The sequence below is a fragment of the Exophiala aquamarina genome (genome assembly GCF_000709125.1).
Source record: "Exophiala aquamarina CBS 119918 chromosome Unknown aczIA-supercont1.15, whole genome shotgun sequence".
NCBI classification, from domain to species: domain Eukaryota; kingdom Fungi; phylum Ascomycota; class Eurotiomycetes; order Chaetothyriales; family Herpotrichiellaceae; genus Exophiala; species Exophiala aquamarina.
The window spans coordinates 639,518-652,226 of record NW_013550573.1 but is presented as its reverse complement, the minus strand read 5'-3'; the positions used below and the strand labels follow the sequence as shown (position 1 = coordinate 652,226).

Below are 12,709 nucleotides of genomic sequence, written 5' to 3'. Positions count from 1 at the left end.
CAAATTCTTTGTCGCCACTGTCGCTGTTGCGAGAAAGTATTGTTTGACTCCACCTTTCCCTCCACCATCTATAAATGTGCTGGCGGTGTCCTTCTCGGCGACCGTAATGCTGATTGAACCCGACTCCCTACGTTGTGAACTCCCCGCTCGTTTCATCCTCACTCGCAAGTGCTACCACTCACCATTCAAGACCTGGAGCCAAGGATTGTCGCTCCAGCTACACGTCTCTTATCGCTGAGCCCCTTTCCTCTGTCCCTCGCATTCTCTCTAGTTGCTGCTGTAGTGATACTCACAATAAATCGGATGCGATCAGTAGTCGTTGGCGGGCGGAGACACGTTAAGGAGGGAGAGCAGATTAAATCCATACGAGTACTATATTAAGTTCCACATATGCCGAGATATGTGGGCTGCGAGTGATTCTTCTTTTCCACATTGGCGTTGTTTGGGTCCAAGGAACCTTTTCTTTCCCTCCTCCATTCCTCCCTTCGGCAAATATGAGCGTGGGCCAAATATATGCATACTCAAAAGAGGGGAGGCTAGCCCGGTGTATATCTCAAATGTCTCGCGGGACACAGCTAGCCTCAAGGACGGTAACAGAAAGCTCCACTGTGTGTGCTTTCTACTTAGCCTATTTGTTGGCCAGGAGATAACCAGGTCGTTCCCAAAGTCTCCCATGGTCGTGGACTTCAACGTGGACTTGTTCTGGCATTCCACTGTGTCTTTTCAGAGCAACACACAATCCAACCACTACCTGTTTAGTGAAGCCGGCTAATTTGACTTTTGCAGATCAGCCTTTAACAGCAGGAGAGCGAAGATGGCACATGGGCACAAAAGGTCAAACTCAAACGAATCGAATCAGGAACAAAGTTTTTTAGATTGTGACATTCTGCTTTTCCTCGCGCTGCTGTTGACACGCTATTCTGAAAAAAGGTTGTGTGTGTGTGTGTGTTTGTGTGTATTTGTGTGCGAGAAATTTTGGTCTGGTCTGTTTTCGGAGACACAACACAAAAGACTTTTGGTGGGGGACGATTGAATAATCGTGGAAACCCGGTGCAAGACAATACACACACCTCACAATCACGTCACACAGGATGCTTTGTGAATCGAGGAGGAAAAATTAGGAACTCCAGCTTGCTCCAGGCCGTCATGACAAGTCGTGGCAGGAATAAACAGTTCGCGCTCTTTGTGAGGCTAAAGAAGAAGCCAGCAATATAACAACGTGAGAATCCTCGCATACCGACTTGTTGCTCGTCCCATAAAAACTCAACACGGAGGAGGCCTATCCAGTAAGTTTTCAGGACTCGCTCGGAAGATCTGGTGTTGTCCGTTTTCCCTGTCCACCACCTCAAAAGGGCGGAAGACAGTCCGGGTCGAAGAGCCTGTCGATGATGACAAAGTTCAAGAAATAGATTGAGATGGTGGGGGTGAGGAGGTGATCCCTTGTATGTCGAGACGCCGTCTGCCTTTCCACGCCAGAAATACAAAATATGTCTTCCGCAGAACTTCATTTACCAGGCCCAGATTTTAAGCTGCACGAAAATTTAGTGACACAACATGAACGCGGAGGCAAAGCTGCCTTACCAGAGAATCCCATGAACCAGTGCATAAACTAATCCCATCATTGCTAACACCAAGACAACTGACTCGGTTTTCATGTCCATTGAGCGATCCAACCTTGTCGCCGCGCAAGGTGTCCCAAACCTATCAATGTCAGTACACAGATTGCTTTGGAGGGGGGAAAACTCTATACTTTGCATTCGAAATCATCGTAACCAGCAAACAGGAGGCGGCCAGATACCGAAAATGCGACCGACGTAATTCCGCAGAGAACTTGTTCATTCTGAAGCAGTCATTAGTCATGGAGCTGGTAGATATATGTTGGAGCCATACTTGATAAGACATCAGTTCTCGATCTGCTCTGATATCAAAAAGCCTGCAGGAGGCATCATCGGAGCCTGTGCCAAAGGCATTTCCATCCGGGAAAAATTGAATGGCATTGATATCAGATTCGTGACCAGCGAATGTTTGCACGGCCTTCCCTGTACGCACGTCCCATAGTTTGGCGAAGGCATCACAAGCACCGGAGACGAAGACGTTGGCATTGGTAGGGTTTATACTGATGCTCATGACGTCGCCTAAGTGATCGGCGAACTCAGTAACTTTGGATCCTGTCTCTATGTCCCACATCATGCAAGTCATGTCACCCGAGGAGGTGATAATCTTTCTGTCATTAACAAACCGACAACATGAGAGATAGCCTGAATGTCCGGATAGTTCGCGGGCAACACGGGTTGGTCCTTCTCTCGTGGAGAGGTTATAAATTGAACAAATATTGTCCAAGCCACCACAAGCGACATAATTCCCACTGGGAGCATATGCACAGGTCATGACCCAGGATGATCGAAGGGGAATAGCGTGGACTTTATTTGTAGTATAGGCATCCCAGATGATGAGCTTGCCATCTTGTGAAGCTGAGACCAGATGCCGTCTGTCAGTTGACCAGTGCATGGCATAGATTTTGGCTAGATGGCCTTTGAGATTTCTCCGGGGCTTCATTCCTATCCGCTGCAATGCTTCGGTATTGTTGAGAGCGACTTGTCGCACTATTCGGTCGAATTGATCAGCAATCTGGACGATCAGGGGGAAAAGGCGGAGGGAATGATGGGAGGCAACTGTTGTACTTACAGCTAGTATCTGCCAGATCATCCTTCTTGCGCTTGATTTTGTCTTTTAGGCCTTCCGCTTCTCTTCTTGCAGCCGTGATTTTGGCCTGCATCTGTTCTCCGGTCAAGTCGGTAGACATGGCGCAAATTGGGGGCCCTCTCGGACCAGGATGATGGTAGTACACAGGTGATCAGGTCGTGTGCCGTGGAGGCGTGCTCGAGAGATGCGCAGGACGAAATGAACGAGATGCCTGATCGAGAGGTCGTCAACGGTGGGCAAGATGTAGAGGCAGGAGCTCAAACGAGGCAGGTATCAGGGATGGACCAATTGCGGCGGCCCACAGCACCAGCCGCAGATCTGGTGGGATTGCGAACCTGACAAAGAAGGGGATTGGAAGGGAACAGCTGCACAGAGAGAGTAGGAAGGTAATTGAGATGGATGAAGAAGTTCTTGAGACAGATTCGAAGGTGGTTTGAACAGTTTGAAATGCAAGGTTGGACCAAGGAAGCAGCCAGGGAAAGTCGGAGTGGGAGGGTTCCTTGCCAGTGCAGTGGTAGTTGGTAGCAGAAGTGGCAGTAGTGGCAGTAGTGGTGCTGGGTTTGGTGGTGCAGAGGTGCAGGCCAGAGGGACCAAAGATGAGAGACGAGGACTACGGAGTAGAGAGGAGAGGTGCTCGGTGCGGTGCTTTGACTGACGGGGGTTCCCTTGGTGGACAGACTAGTTTAATGATGTGCCTTTCGAGTTTGGGGCGTTTGGGCGCGGATGCCGCACAGAATCAGCCGGTGGACGGGTGGACTCTGCACGCTGCGTTTAAGAGATACTCGGGCTAGTTAGCTACGCCTACGAGGTTCTCCGTGCAGCCTATGAGGAACAGTGGTGAGCCCCGGGAGCCAATTTATGGGTCAAGGTGGGTGGGTGGTGAGTGGTGATTTGCGAGTACTCCGTACTCCGTATCCCACACCTAACCCAGTGCCTTGTACCAGGGTTTGGTAGCATCAATAACCGTTTAGGCCGCTGATAATTTAATTTCTATGAGGGCGTGTTTGCACAGCTTGTAGTACTCGTAGTCGTGAATTTGTAGATGCAGATAGTCAAGCACAACAAGCATGGTTGCACATATAACGCCGACTGACCTGACGGCATTGGTGGCCTGTAGGTCTACACTTCGTTTTGCCGGCCACTACTCTCGTTTGGATGGTTCAAGCACCCACTGGCTGTGTCCCCCTACTGACTCCTCAGAACTGTCGAGTCATCCACGACAGACCTAATTAAGTGCCCACAGTACGGCAGACAGAACAATTTACTCCATACGAATGCAATTGCTATCAAATGTAAGGACAATGGAGCACCTGATGTTGGTATAACGAGTCTCTTGGATTCCATTGTGGCCATTCAACGCCAACCCAAAACACGTCGGATCCAAAGGTCAGGGCTTGGGCAAAGGGCTCGGGTGGCTCTGCGTGCAGGGTGCAGGGTGCAAGGGCCCAAGCGACCGATCTAGAGAGGGTTTTGCGGCGCTGCAATGGAAGAGAGATTGCCTGACCGCGGCTAGTGGCACCCTAAAAGAAGCCGGGCACCGCCCGTGCCCCACCAAATATCATCGTGGGCGACCCATCTTGGGACTGCAAACGAGAGGAGCACTCACAGAAAGGGGCTTGCGTGCTAAATACTGGAGCACTGGAGCCCAACCTCTGAGTGCATCTGGGGCCCATCCTTGGTCAGTGATCCACCTCTCTTTGGTACACTCGTATCCCATACTCCGTAAGAGTGTCCCTTTGGAGCGATTCGTGTTGTTACAAGTAGGGAGGCCTGGGCGGTGGGCACAGACCCATGAGCCTGTCTTTCAAGCGCCCCGCTGCAAACCCAATCACTCCACCTGGCTAGGTACATAGCAGGACCACAGGTGAAGTCCTTGCAAGTAACACGAGGCCAGGTATGGAGTACTCGGTGCATCGCGGAGCCTGACAGCGTGTGAGAAAGTGTAAAATAAGGGCATGGACGATCCTCCAGCTTTCTTATCCAGATTCACGAAACACCTCCGCTTTGCTGATCATTTGCATTTCTGTCGTGAACGACACGTGGATGTATCTATCCTTGCCCACCCTGTATTTTCTGGGGGGCAGGTGTTATCATCACTCATCTCGCGTCGATGCTTAATGTTAGATATCTCAACATCAAATTCTGTCACCTTATTCAATGTCACTTCGCCAATTATAGTTTCATTGATCGCGAAAGCTCCCCAGTCGCCCCAATCAAGGTTGAACATTATTGTCCCCAATGCCAAGGCATTCGAAGTCCCACATGGTGAACTTCTCCCTCCCTGACCGGTAACGGTAACCGGGTCCGTGGTGGCATCGCACGTCCCAGGTGAGTGGAAGCAATCGTTCCAGGCCCTTTGTCAGTATGGGGATCTAGGTGCAGATATGTATTTTGCATGATTCAGCCCAAGCCAGATACCTCAAAAGTACTTTCTTTGCTGCAAACTCTGGATGAAAGGGCCTGTGCTTCTTTCAATGAAAATCCGGTTTTGAGACAAGTGTGGTATTGAATGGGTCACGCTGGAAATTGTGGTGAAAGGATCGGCACTAATAAGCAACCCGTTAGCGAGGAAGCGACATCTTCATTTGGAGTAACAATGGCCCGGAGGCCTCCGTTGTAGCAAAATCATGGGACGATCAACCCCGGGTGTTTAGGTGGCGCCGGCATCTCTTGATGCCTGGGAGCAAATGTGTCAAATATTCCAAGGATTACTCCTTCTTGCTTTGTCGGTCATCCGTGGGCTTTCGAGCTGCCTCTGTCACCAAGATTGCCAATTACTTGGAACAGGCGAGGCTGTATGTAACACTAAAGCACTGGACAATCACCCGCTTCATCCGTACAACCTTAATCAATTCTGAATCATGTTGTGGCAGATTGGCTGCTTGTATGGAGCGGCCTCTGTTGCATTTGGTGCATTTGGTGCTCATGGACTCCGAAAAAGAATATCCGATCCGCAAAAACTCGCGAATTGGTCCACCGCAGCACATTATCAAGTCAGTCAGGCTTTTTCCAACTCCTGTCAAATAAAACAATCTAACATAGCAGTACAGCTTGTCCATAGCGGGGTTGTTCTGATCGCGACTTCTATAGTTCCAAAGAACAAGTTGGCATCTGGCCTGTTCATCGCCGGGATGACAATGTTCAGCGGGAGCATCTACCTTCTTGTTCTTGATCCCCAGCGATTCAAGGCTCTGGGACCGGTCACTCCTCTTGGAGGTCTCTGCTTGATCGCCGGGTGGGTTGCGTTGGGATTCGCTAGTCGAGGAAGGTTGACCCTCTAAAAAATATCTACAAAGCCATGATTGTATCAAATGCCGACTCAATATGGGCTTATGCACTTGACATATTGATACACTAGGCACATCCACTAGGCACATCCACTAGGCACATCCACTAGGCACATCCACTAGGCACATCCACTAGGCATTGTTGTTAGTTCTGCCCAACACTTAAGGCGAAGATGCGAACGCATTAAAATGGCCATGTCGCAGAGGTAATCCCGGTGACCACTCAATCTACGGCTGTGTTGGTGTAGCCCGCACACGACCGAGACTGTCGGTACTGCAAATCTTGATGGCTTCCAGAAGATGACAATTTCTGACACGATCGCATTTCAATTTCATATCTGTTCCTATCCTAGGAAGGGAGCGGCTAGACGAGCGTCCGCTGCCGTTTTCCTAGGTAACGCTATCGAAACATATTGTCAGGGTTAAACTCATTCTCAAAGAAGTATTGGATTTTAGGTAAGCCACATTGAGGAAAAGAGGTGTAAAGTGGCTTGCCTTCGGTCAGGCTTTGCAGTTAACCCACGATTGGTGGAATAGCCGCCTCGGTTCAGCAACAAAAATAGCATTCAAGGCCTTGGTATGCCGGCGGATTGGGTCCTGCTTCTCAAAACTCAAGAGGAAAGACCAATTGATATGGCTTTGCATAAACGAGTTCAAAGCTGCAGGTGTCAACGCGAAGAGTGTGGCTCACCTCGACCACATCCCATGAACAGTCTTGGTCGAGAAGCTCGTGTTCAGGTTCCAATTCGAGATGCATCAAGCGGTATCCAGCATCTCAGCCAATGTCTGTTCCTGTTCACTGCAAAGACGCTCTTCAACCAGATGCGGAGGGTTTCTTATAGTATCGATCTTCGATAGCATCCATCTACCCCGCAAGAAACTGGCAAACGACGTGTGTCTGTTGTTTTGGCAGAAAAGTGGTATTCTCTCAAGACAAGTTGTTGCAACGCAAGGTCCCGTGGCGATTGGGCCGATGAATTGCCACCCACTGTGTGGATCATCTGTACATGTTCTACTACTGGTTAGCAGCATTTCTATGATCCAGATCGCCTTAGTAATTGCGCAACATGGATTCTCGAAGGCTCTTTCATGCCAGAATTTTCTTCGCCGTCCAGCATGGACTTCAGGGGAGATATTACGAGGGACTCTTGATAATGATGCCAAAGCTTCAGCGCTTTTTGCATTAAACGCTGGGCGTGTTGATGCAGACCATAAATCCTCCGTGCCCAATTTTTAGCAGATAACACCCCTGAGCTCGAGGGGGAATTGAATAGAGGGCAGGTCGACTTGTGATAGGCGGTTCGACTATGGTGGGGCTGGGGTTCACCAGGGACATGTCCGACATGTTGGGTGCTATCATCAATCAGACATCCTGTTCAAAAATGACGCCAAAATAATAGGCATGATAGCGTGACATTACGCGTGAGAGAGGGGAGGAGAGCGGAGGGACTGCGAACCTATGGAGTGCCTAGTTAACCTGCTCCGTACAGAATACGAGCAAATTGCGTGAATAGCTGATATCGCGGCTCGAGGAGCCATCAGATATTAGCAGGCAAAGTGGAATATTCGGGGTGGGAGTGGGTAAATGGATCACAATGGTGCTCCGTACTCCGTAGTGGCCAGACGGCAAATCAATGCTTGGGAACTCGCCATTTGGCTGTTATTTATTAGTAGCCTCGGACCCAACCAATGTGAAATTGAAGAGCGTTAGACGCGAGGCTTGGCCCGGAGAAGATCAAGCCCAACTCCCCAGTCCCCAAGCCTGAGGACGAACCTGGTCCAGCGAGGGCCAGGAGTCCGGGTTAAAGCCTAAGGGAGCCACCTAGCGTAGACGCAGACTTGAAACCAGGCGATCGCTGGCACCAGCACCACCAGCAATACCACCGCCACTGCCACCGCCTGCCACATCTGCCACCGCCGCGGCCATTGAGAGGCCTGCAAACATCCTGCTACCACCCAATTACTACCACTACCACTACCACAGCAACTTACCTCGTTACTCATTTCCCTTCACTTACTACTTCACCTCCCATCACCAACATCATCAGCTTTCTCCCTTCAGCTTCGATAGCTTGGTTTTCCTCATCATTCCTTCCCCGCCAAACGTCTCCCTTTCATCCTCTCCCTAATTCTTCGATTCCTACGCCTGCGTGACATATTTTCGAGTCCCCCCAATTCCTGCCTCTGACCTCCGCCTTTCGACTCCGCGAATTACTTTCGTCCTCCTCTCGATTGGATCCGATCCAACTCGGCTTCCTACGTTCTTTACTGTTCCGCCAGTTTATTCTTCAGCAGTCCTCTCACGAGCAGAGCGTTCACTCAGACTTTCGCTTCTCTGAAACTTTGCATGTCTCGCTGAAAACATACAACTACAAGATCCTCCTTCCGACTGTCCTCACCTATCCCCGTACCAAATATCCATCGAAATTGTGGCCTGGTAATCATTCGTCATACCTGCTATCATTCATGCCATTTGCATAAAGCCTGTATTGGTGCTGTCGACCGGTCAGCCAAGAGCCCATCAGGAGGCAGAACGTGCATCTCATTGCTCCTCGACTCAGCAATACAACCTAGGTGACCTGCTCAAGGCCACGAGAGGTCGACCTTGTCAAGAGCCTGTCGCATGAAAACATCTGTACCCCCTTAACTTAAGCATCATGAGAGAGGTCAATTTCAGTATACCAAATGTCAATAAGGCTTCCGTCCACATAACCACCACCCTTTATGACCGCCGAGCCTTAGATTGTACCTCCACACTTCCTCTTATCAATTCCCTCAACCACCTGGCATACCTGACCACTTCTTCGGCCCGAATAAGAGATATCCTGACCGTGGACGGAGGCATCGAACGGCTTGTCTGCATCTTGAAAGAGGGGCGGAGTAAAGATGAGATGCATATGTGGAAATGGAACCTTGCCTTTCAATGCATTGTCAACATTGGCGTGCGAGGCTCCGAGAATGTGCGTACTCGTGTCGTTGAGGCCGACATGGTCCCCGTCATCGCCACTATCCTTTGGGACTATGTTCTGGTGATCGAGCGAGAAAAGGCAAAGGCCGATGCTGAACAGGCCCGACGAAATGGACCACATCACCATAACAGCTCGAGGTCATCCAAATTGTCTCGCGATCTGTCTCGCGATATGTCTCAAGATTCAAATGCAAGGTCCTCCTTTTTCGAACACCTCAATGCTTCCTCCGACCTACGATCCACCCGTCGCCAGGCACCTCCGCCCTCATTGGATATTCCACAATCCTTCTCCCAGGCCTTTGGCACCACAGAATCGGGCCCTGCGGAGGCCAGCATGACACCCGCATCAGTACTCACATCCCCTCCCGAACGAACGGTTTTTCCACGCCCTCATCTCCAACACCAGAATCGTAGCAGTGAAGGTCGGAGCACCTTTCAACGCCAACTCAACATGCAGCCTCCAGCAACTGCAGTGCCGTCCATGGACGCATCTGATGGTTTTTCCATACGGCCTGTCCGTGAGGTGGATCGGCTCCCGTCCATGCTACCCGCTTTGAATACGGGCGTCACATCACATCCTGATTCTCCCACAACACCGTCAGCCCCCGTCCATCGAGGCATGCTTTCTCCCGTCGGACGACGAATGAGACGCCCGTCTATTCGTCACCAGAACTCCATGGGTGGCGAAGCTGATGATGCTGTAATGGAGGATGTGACAGTAGACGACGAGGGAATCGTTGACCCCGATGCACGAGCTGAAGGTCAAAGTCGAGTACCTACTCGAGACCCTAGTCCTCACGATCCGCAAGACATCGATGGGCGCCAGCCATTGACCATCACTATCCCTCCTCAGCAAGCCCGAGATATTGATAATGTCGACATTGCCCAGCAAACGCCCATCGTCGCTGGAATGGGCAATCCTCTCGGACCTATCACACACGAAGCCATGGGACCATCTCCTATACCAACTGTGCCTGCAACTGCCGCCTCACCAGCCATCCCCCTCAACGCATACCCAAACTTCTTCTTGCGAAATGCAACTGCAACTGCGTCCACCACAGCACTGATGCCTCGAGATGAAGACGTGCTGATGGGTCTTCAATTGCTTGCCTACATATCAAAGTACTGCTATCTGCGACACTATTTTCAGAGTACACACCTTGTGCCCAGACTTCGGATTGATAAAGAAGTCGAACGCATCTACGGGCCGTCGTCTCGAGGACCCCTCCCAGAGCCTACTGAAGACGATAACGAGGAATTTCTTCAGCCTGATGATTATAATATCTTCCCATTAGTTGAAAAGTTCACCGTGAGACATCACTCTAAAGATATGCAGTATTGGGCCTGTGTCGTTATGCGCAATTTGTGTAGAAAGGATGATGCCCGAGGAGGTATCCGCCAATGTGCCAATTATCAATGTGGTAAATGGGAAGAATTCACTCGACAGTTCGCCAAATGCAGACGTTGCCGGCGTACCAAATACTGTAGCAAGGTATGTTTCCTTGCCCCTTTCAGGCATGGGTACACGAGTTTTACTGACACCTCTCGCATAGGAATGCCAACGCGAATCCTGGAGCATGCATAGACATTGGTGCCAGTCGCCATGACAACGTTGATGTGAGCGCATACAATTTTTCGAAAAGCTTGAGTTAGCATAGCCACGGAGTCAGCGTGGATGATTATCGCTTGGAGTTGGGGGAGTTTGCTGTATTTGGAAATTGACTGAAACCAAACAGCCAACCTGGATAGTTCTGACTCCAGGTACAAACGATGTACAGCTTCAAATTGCGCCACACGAGGGACCACACCGAATCTCATAGGATGCATATAACTAACATATTGATGAGCGGAGCAACGCTCTTGGTGAAACGTTGATTTTACGATGAGCACGAGCGGTGACGGGATTTTGGATTGCTTGGTCCTTGGAAGTCGTCATGGTGCAAGACACGACATGTCTTCGATGAAACTGTTATTGATGCACATGTGTAATATGATGACTTGATTAGTGCACACATTATGACAATGACATATGCTCAACCTCAATCTTTTCCAAGTATCTAATCACAATTATCAACCCACGGCGTTGCGGCGCAGACTGATATGTGTACAGCGATAGCTCTCCTGACTGCCAGCTTTTCATAGGGTTACAAATGTGTTTGGTGTGAACAACTGCACCTTGACCAAATTGGTACGATGTATTGTCGAAATCGCCATTGGACTGGTGAAGTGCACGGGTTTCGGAGGTCGCCGCACCTGAACTCTAATGTTTCTAAGGGATGCTGCATTTCCTACGTTCACTCTTTACAACATGTAATCTCGACAGCCTGTTACTCATCTGTTTTCTCAACTACTAGTCCGATATGGGTTCGTTCAACGATGCCGTAGAAGCTATTCAGCTGCCAGTCGTCGATATCTCAAAGTTCAGCACCGAAGTCGGGAAAGAAATGCTCAACGCAGCCACCAAATTCGGCTTCCTTTACATCAGCACGAGCGGGACAGGATTTACGGAGGACATTGTAAACCATCAGTTCAAACTGTCTCAACAGCTTTTTGCGCTTCCCGAATCAGAAATGGAGCCGTATCGCATTGATGATTCAAACCATGGATGGGTCGGAATGCAGGCTGAGATTCTGGATCCCAAAGCGCAGCGAACGGGTGATTTCAAGCAAGGCTTCAACATGGGCGAGTTCCTGGATGGGGAGCCAAAGAAGCCACTGCCTCCCATACTCCAGGATCATCTGGACCACCTGGTGGGCTTTGAGGCGAAATGCAAGCAGCTGTGTGATCGAGTCCTGGATCTGCTTGCCCTTGGACTTGAAGTTGAGGAACCGAACTTCTTCTCCTCGCGTCATACACAGCCAAGTGGCTGTACGGTCCGTCTTCTGCATTATCCCGCGATCCCAGAGGATGTGGACTATCGGCCAGAGGTAGATATCCGTGCAGGCGCACACTCCGACTATGGAAGCATTACTCTACTGTTCCAGCGGCCATCTCAGCCAGGACTTGAGATCCGCACACCAGAAAATACCTGGGCACCAGTGCCAGTGATTCCCGATGGCTATCATGTCTCAAGTACATTCCCTCCCATTCTCGTCAACATCGGGGACTTGCTGTCTTATTGGACCAACGGGCTGCTGAAGAGCACGGTGCACCGAGTCATATTCCCACGCAACTCAAAGCGGGGAGGGGAAGATAGGTATTCCATCGTTTACTTCTGTCACCCTGGCAATGACATGGAGTTGGTGCCTGTCCCGAGCAAATTGGTGGCACAGTATACTCTGGAAGATGACGCCAAGATCGGCCATGGCGGGGGGGCAGGGTCTGAGAGAGCAATCACCGCCCAGGAGCATCTGATAAATAGATTGCAGGCGACATACAAGTTCAGAGGAGGCGCTGCTAGCGGAGACGGTATCGAGGTTTGAGATGGAGTGATAGGTGGCTTATCCAGTAATCAGTGGCTATGAACGACGGTCAAGTTATGCCCTACTTCGGATCGGATGCCTCTTGTCCTCTACGTACACAGGAGATATTCGGTAAGTGTAGATTCTTCGAATCTCTAATGTAGAAAATTGGTCATGGCATAATGTCAAGTCGTCATCAGCAAACCATTTCCTCATCCTCTCCCCTTCTTGCTCTCAAGTGGGCCTCTTCTCCTTGGTCTGGATGTGATGCCTAGCTCCAGAATCCCATGTAGTCTCAGTTAAGTTTTGTGTGCTCGAATGTGTGGTGACGGCACTAGAATTTCAAGTGA

At 50.2% G+C, this 12,709-nt stretch overlaps 3 protein-coding genes across 3 annotated transcripts; 2 read left to right on the top strand and 1 right to left on the bottom strand.

Moving 5' to 3' along the window:
- Positions 1-1,744: 1,744 nt before the first annotated feature.
- A1O9_11012 (guanine nucleotide-binding protein subunit beta) lies at positions 1,745-2,803 on the bottom strand (the record flags this gene model as incomplete). The annotated part of the gene is made up of 3 exons (XM_013400240.1): positions 1,745-1,840; positions 1,891-2,603; positions 2,686-2,803. 3 exons carry the CDS (start codon positions 2,801-2,803, stop codon positions 1,745-1,747), a joined length of 927 nt encoding a protein of 308 aa, XP_013255694.1.
- Positions 2,804-5,564: 2,761 nt separating this feature from the next.
- On the top strand, positions 5,565-5,984 carry A1O9_11011 (uncharacterized protein; the record flags this gene model as incomplete). Its single annotated transcript, XM_013400239.1, has 2 exons — positions 5,565-5,696; positions 5,754-5,984. 2 exons carry the CDS (start codon positions 5,565-5,567, stop codon positions 5,982-5,984), a joined length of 363 nt encoding a protein of 120 aa, XP_013255693.1.
- A 2,663-nt stretch (positions 5,985-8,647) lies between these two features.
- On the top strand, positions 8,648-12,380 carry A1O9_11010 (uncharacterized protein; the record flags this gene model as incomplete). Its single annotated transcript, XM_013400238.1, has 2 exons — positions 8,648-10,450; positions 11,313-12,380. 2 exons carry the CDS (start codon positions 8,648-8,650, stop codon positions 12,378-12,380), a joined length of 2,871 nt encoding a protein of 956 aa, XP_013255692.1.
- Between the last annotated feature and the right edge of the window lie 329 nt (positions 12,381-12,709).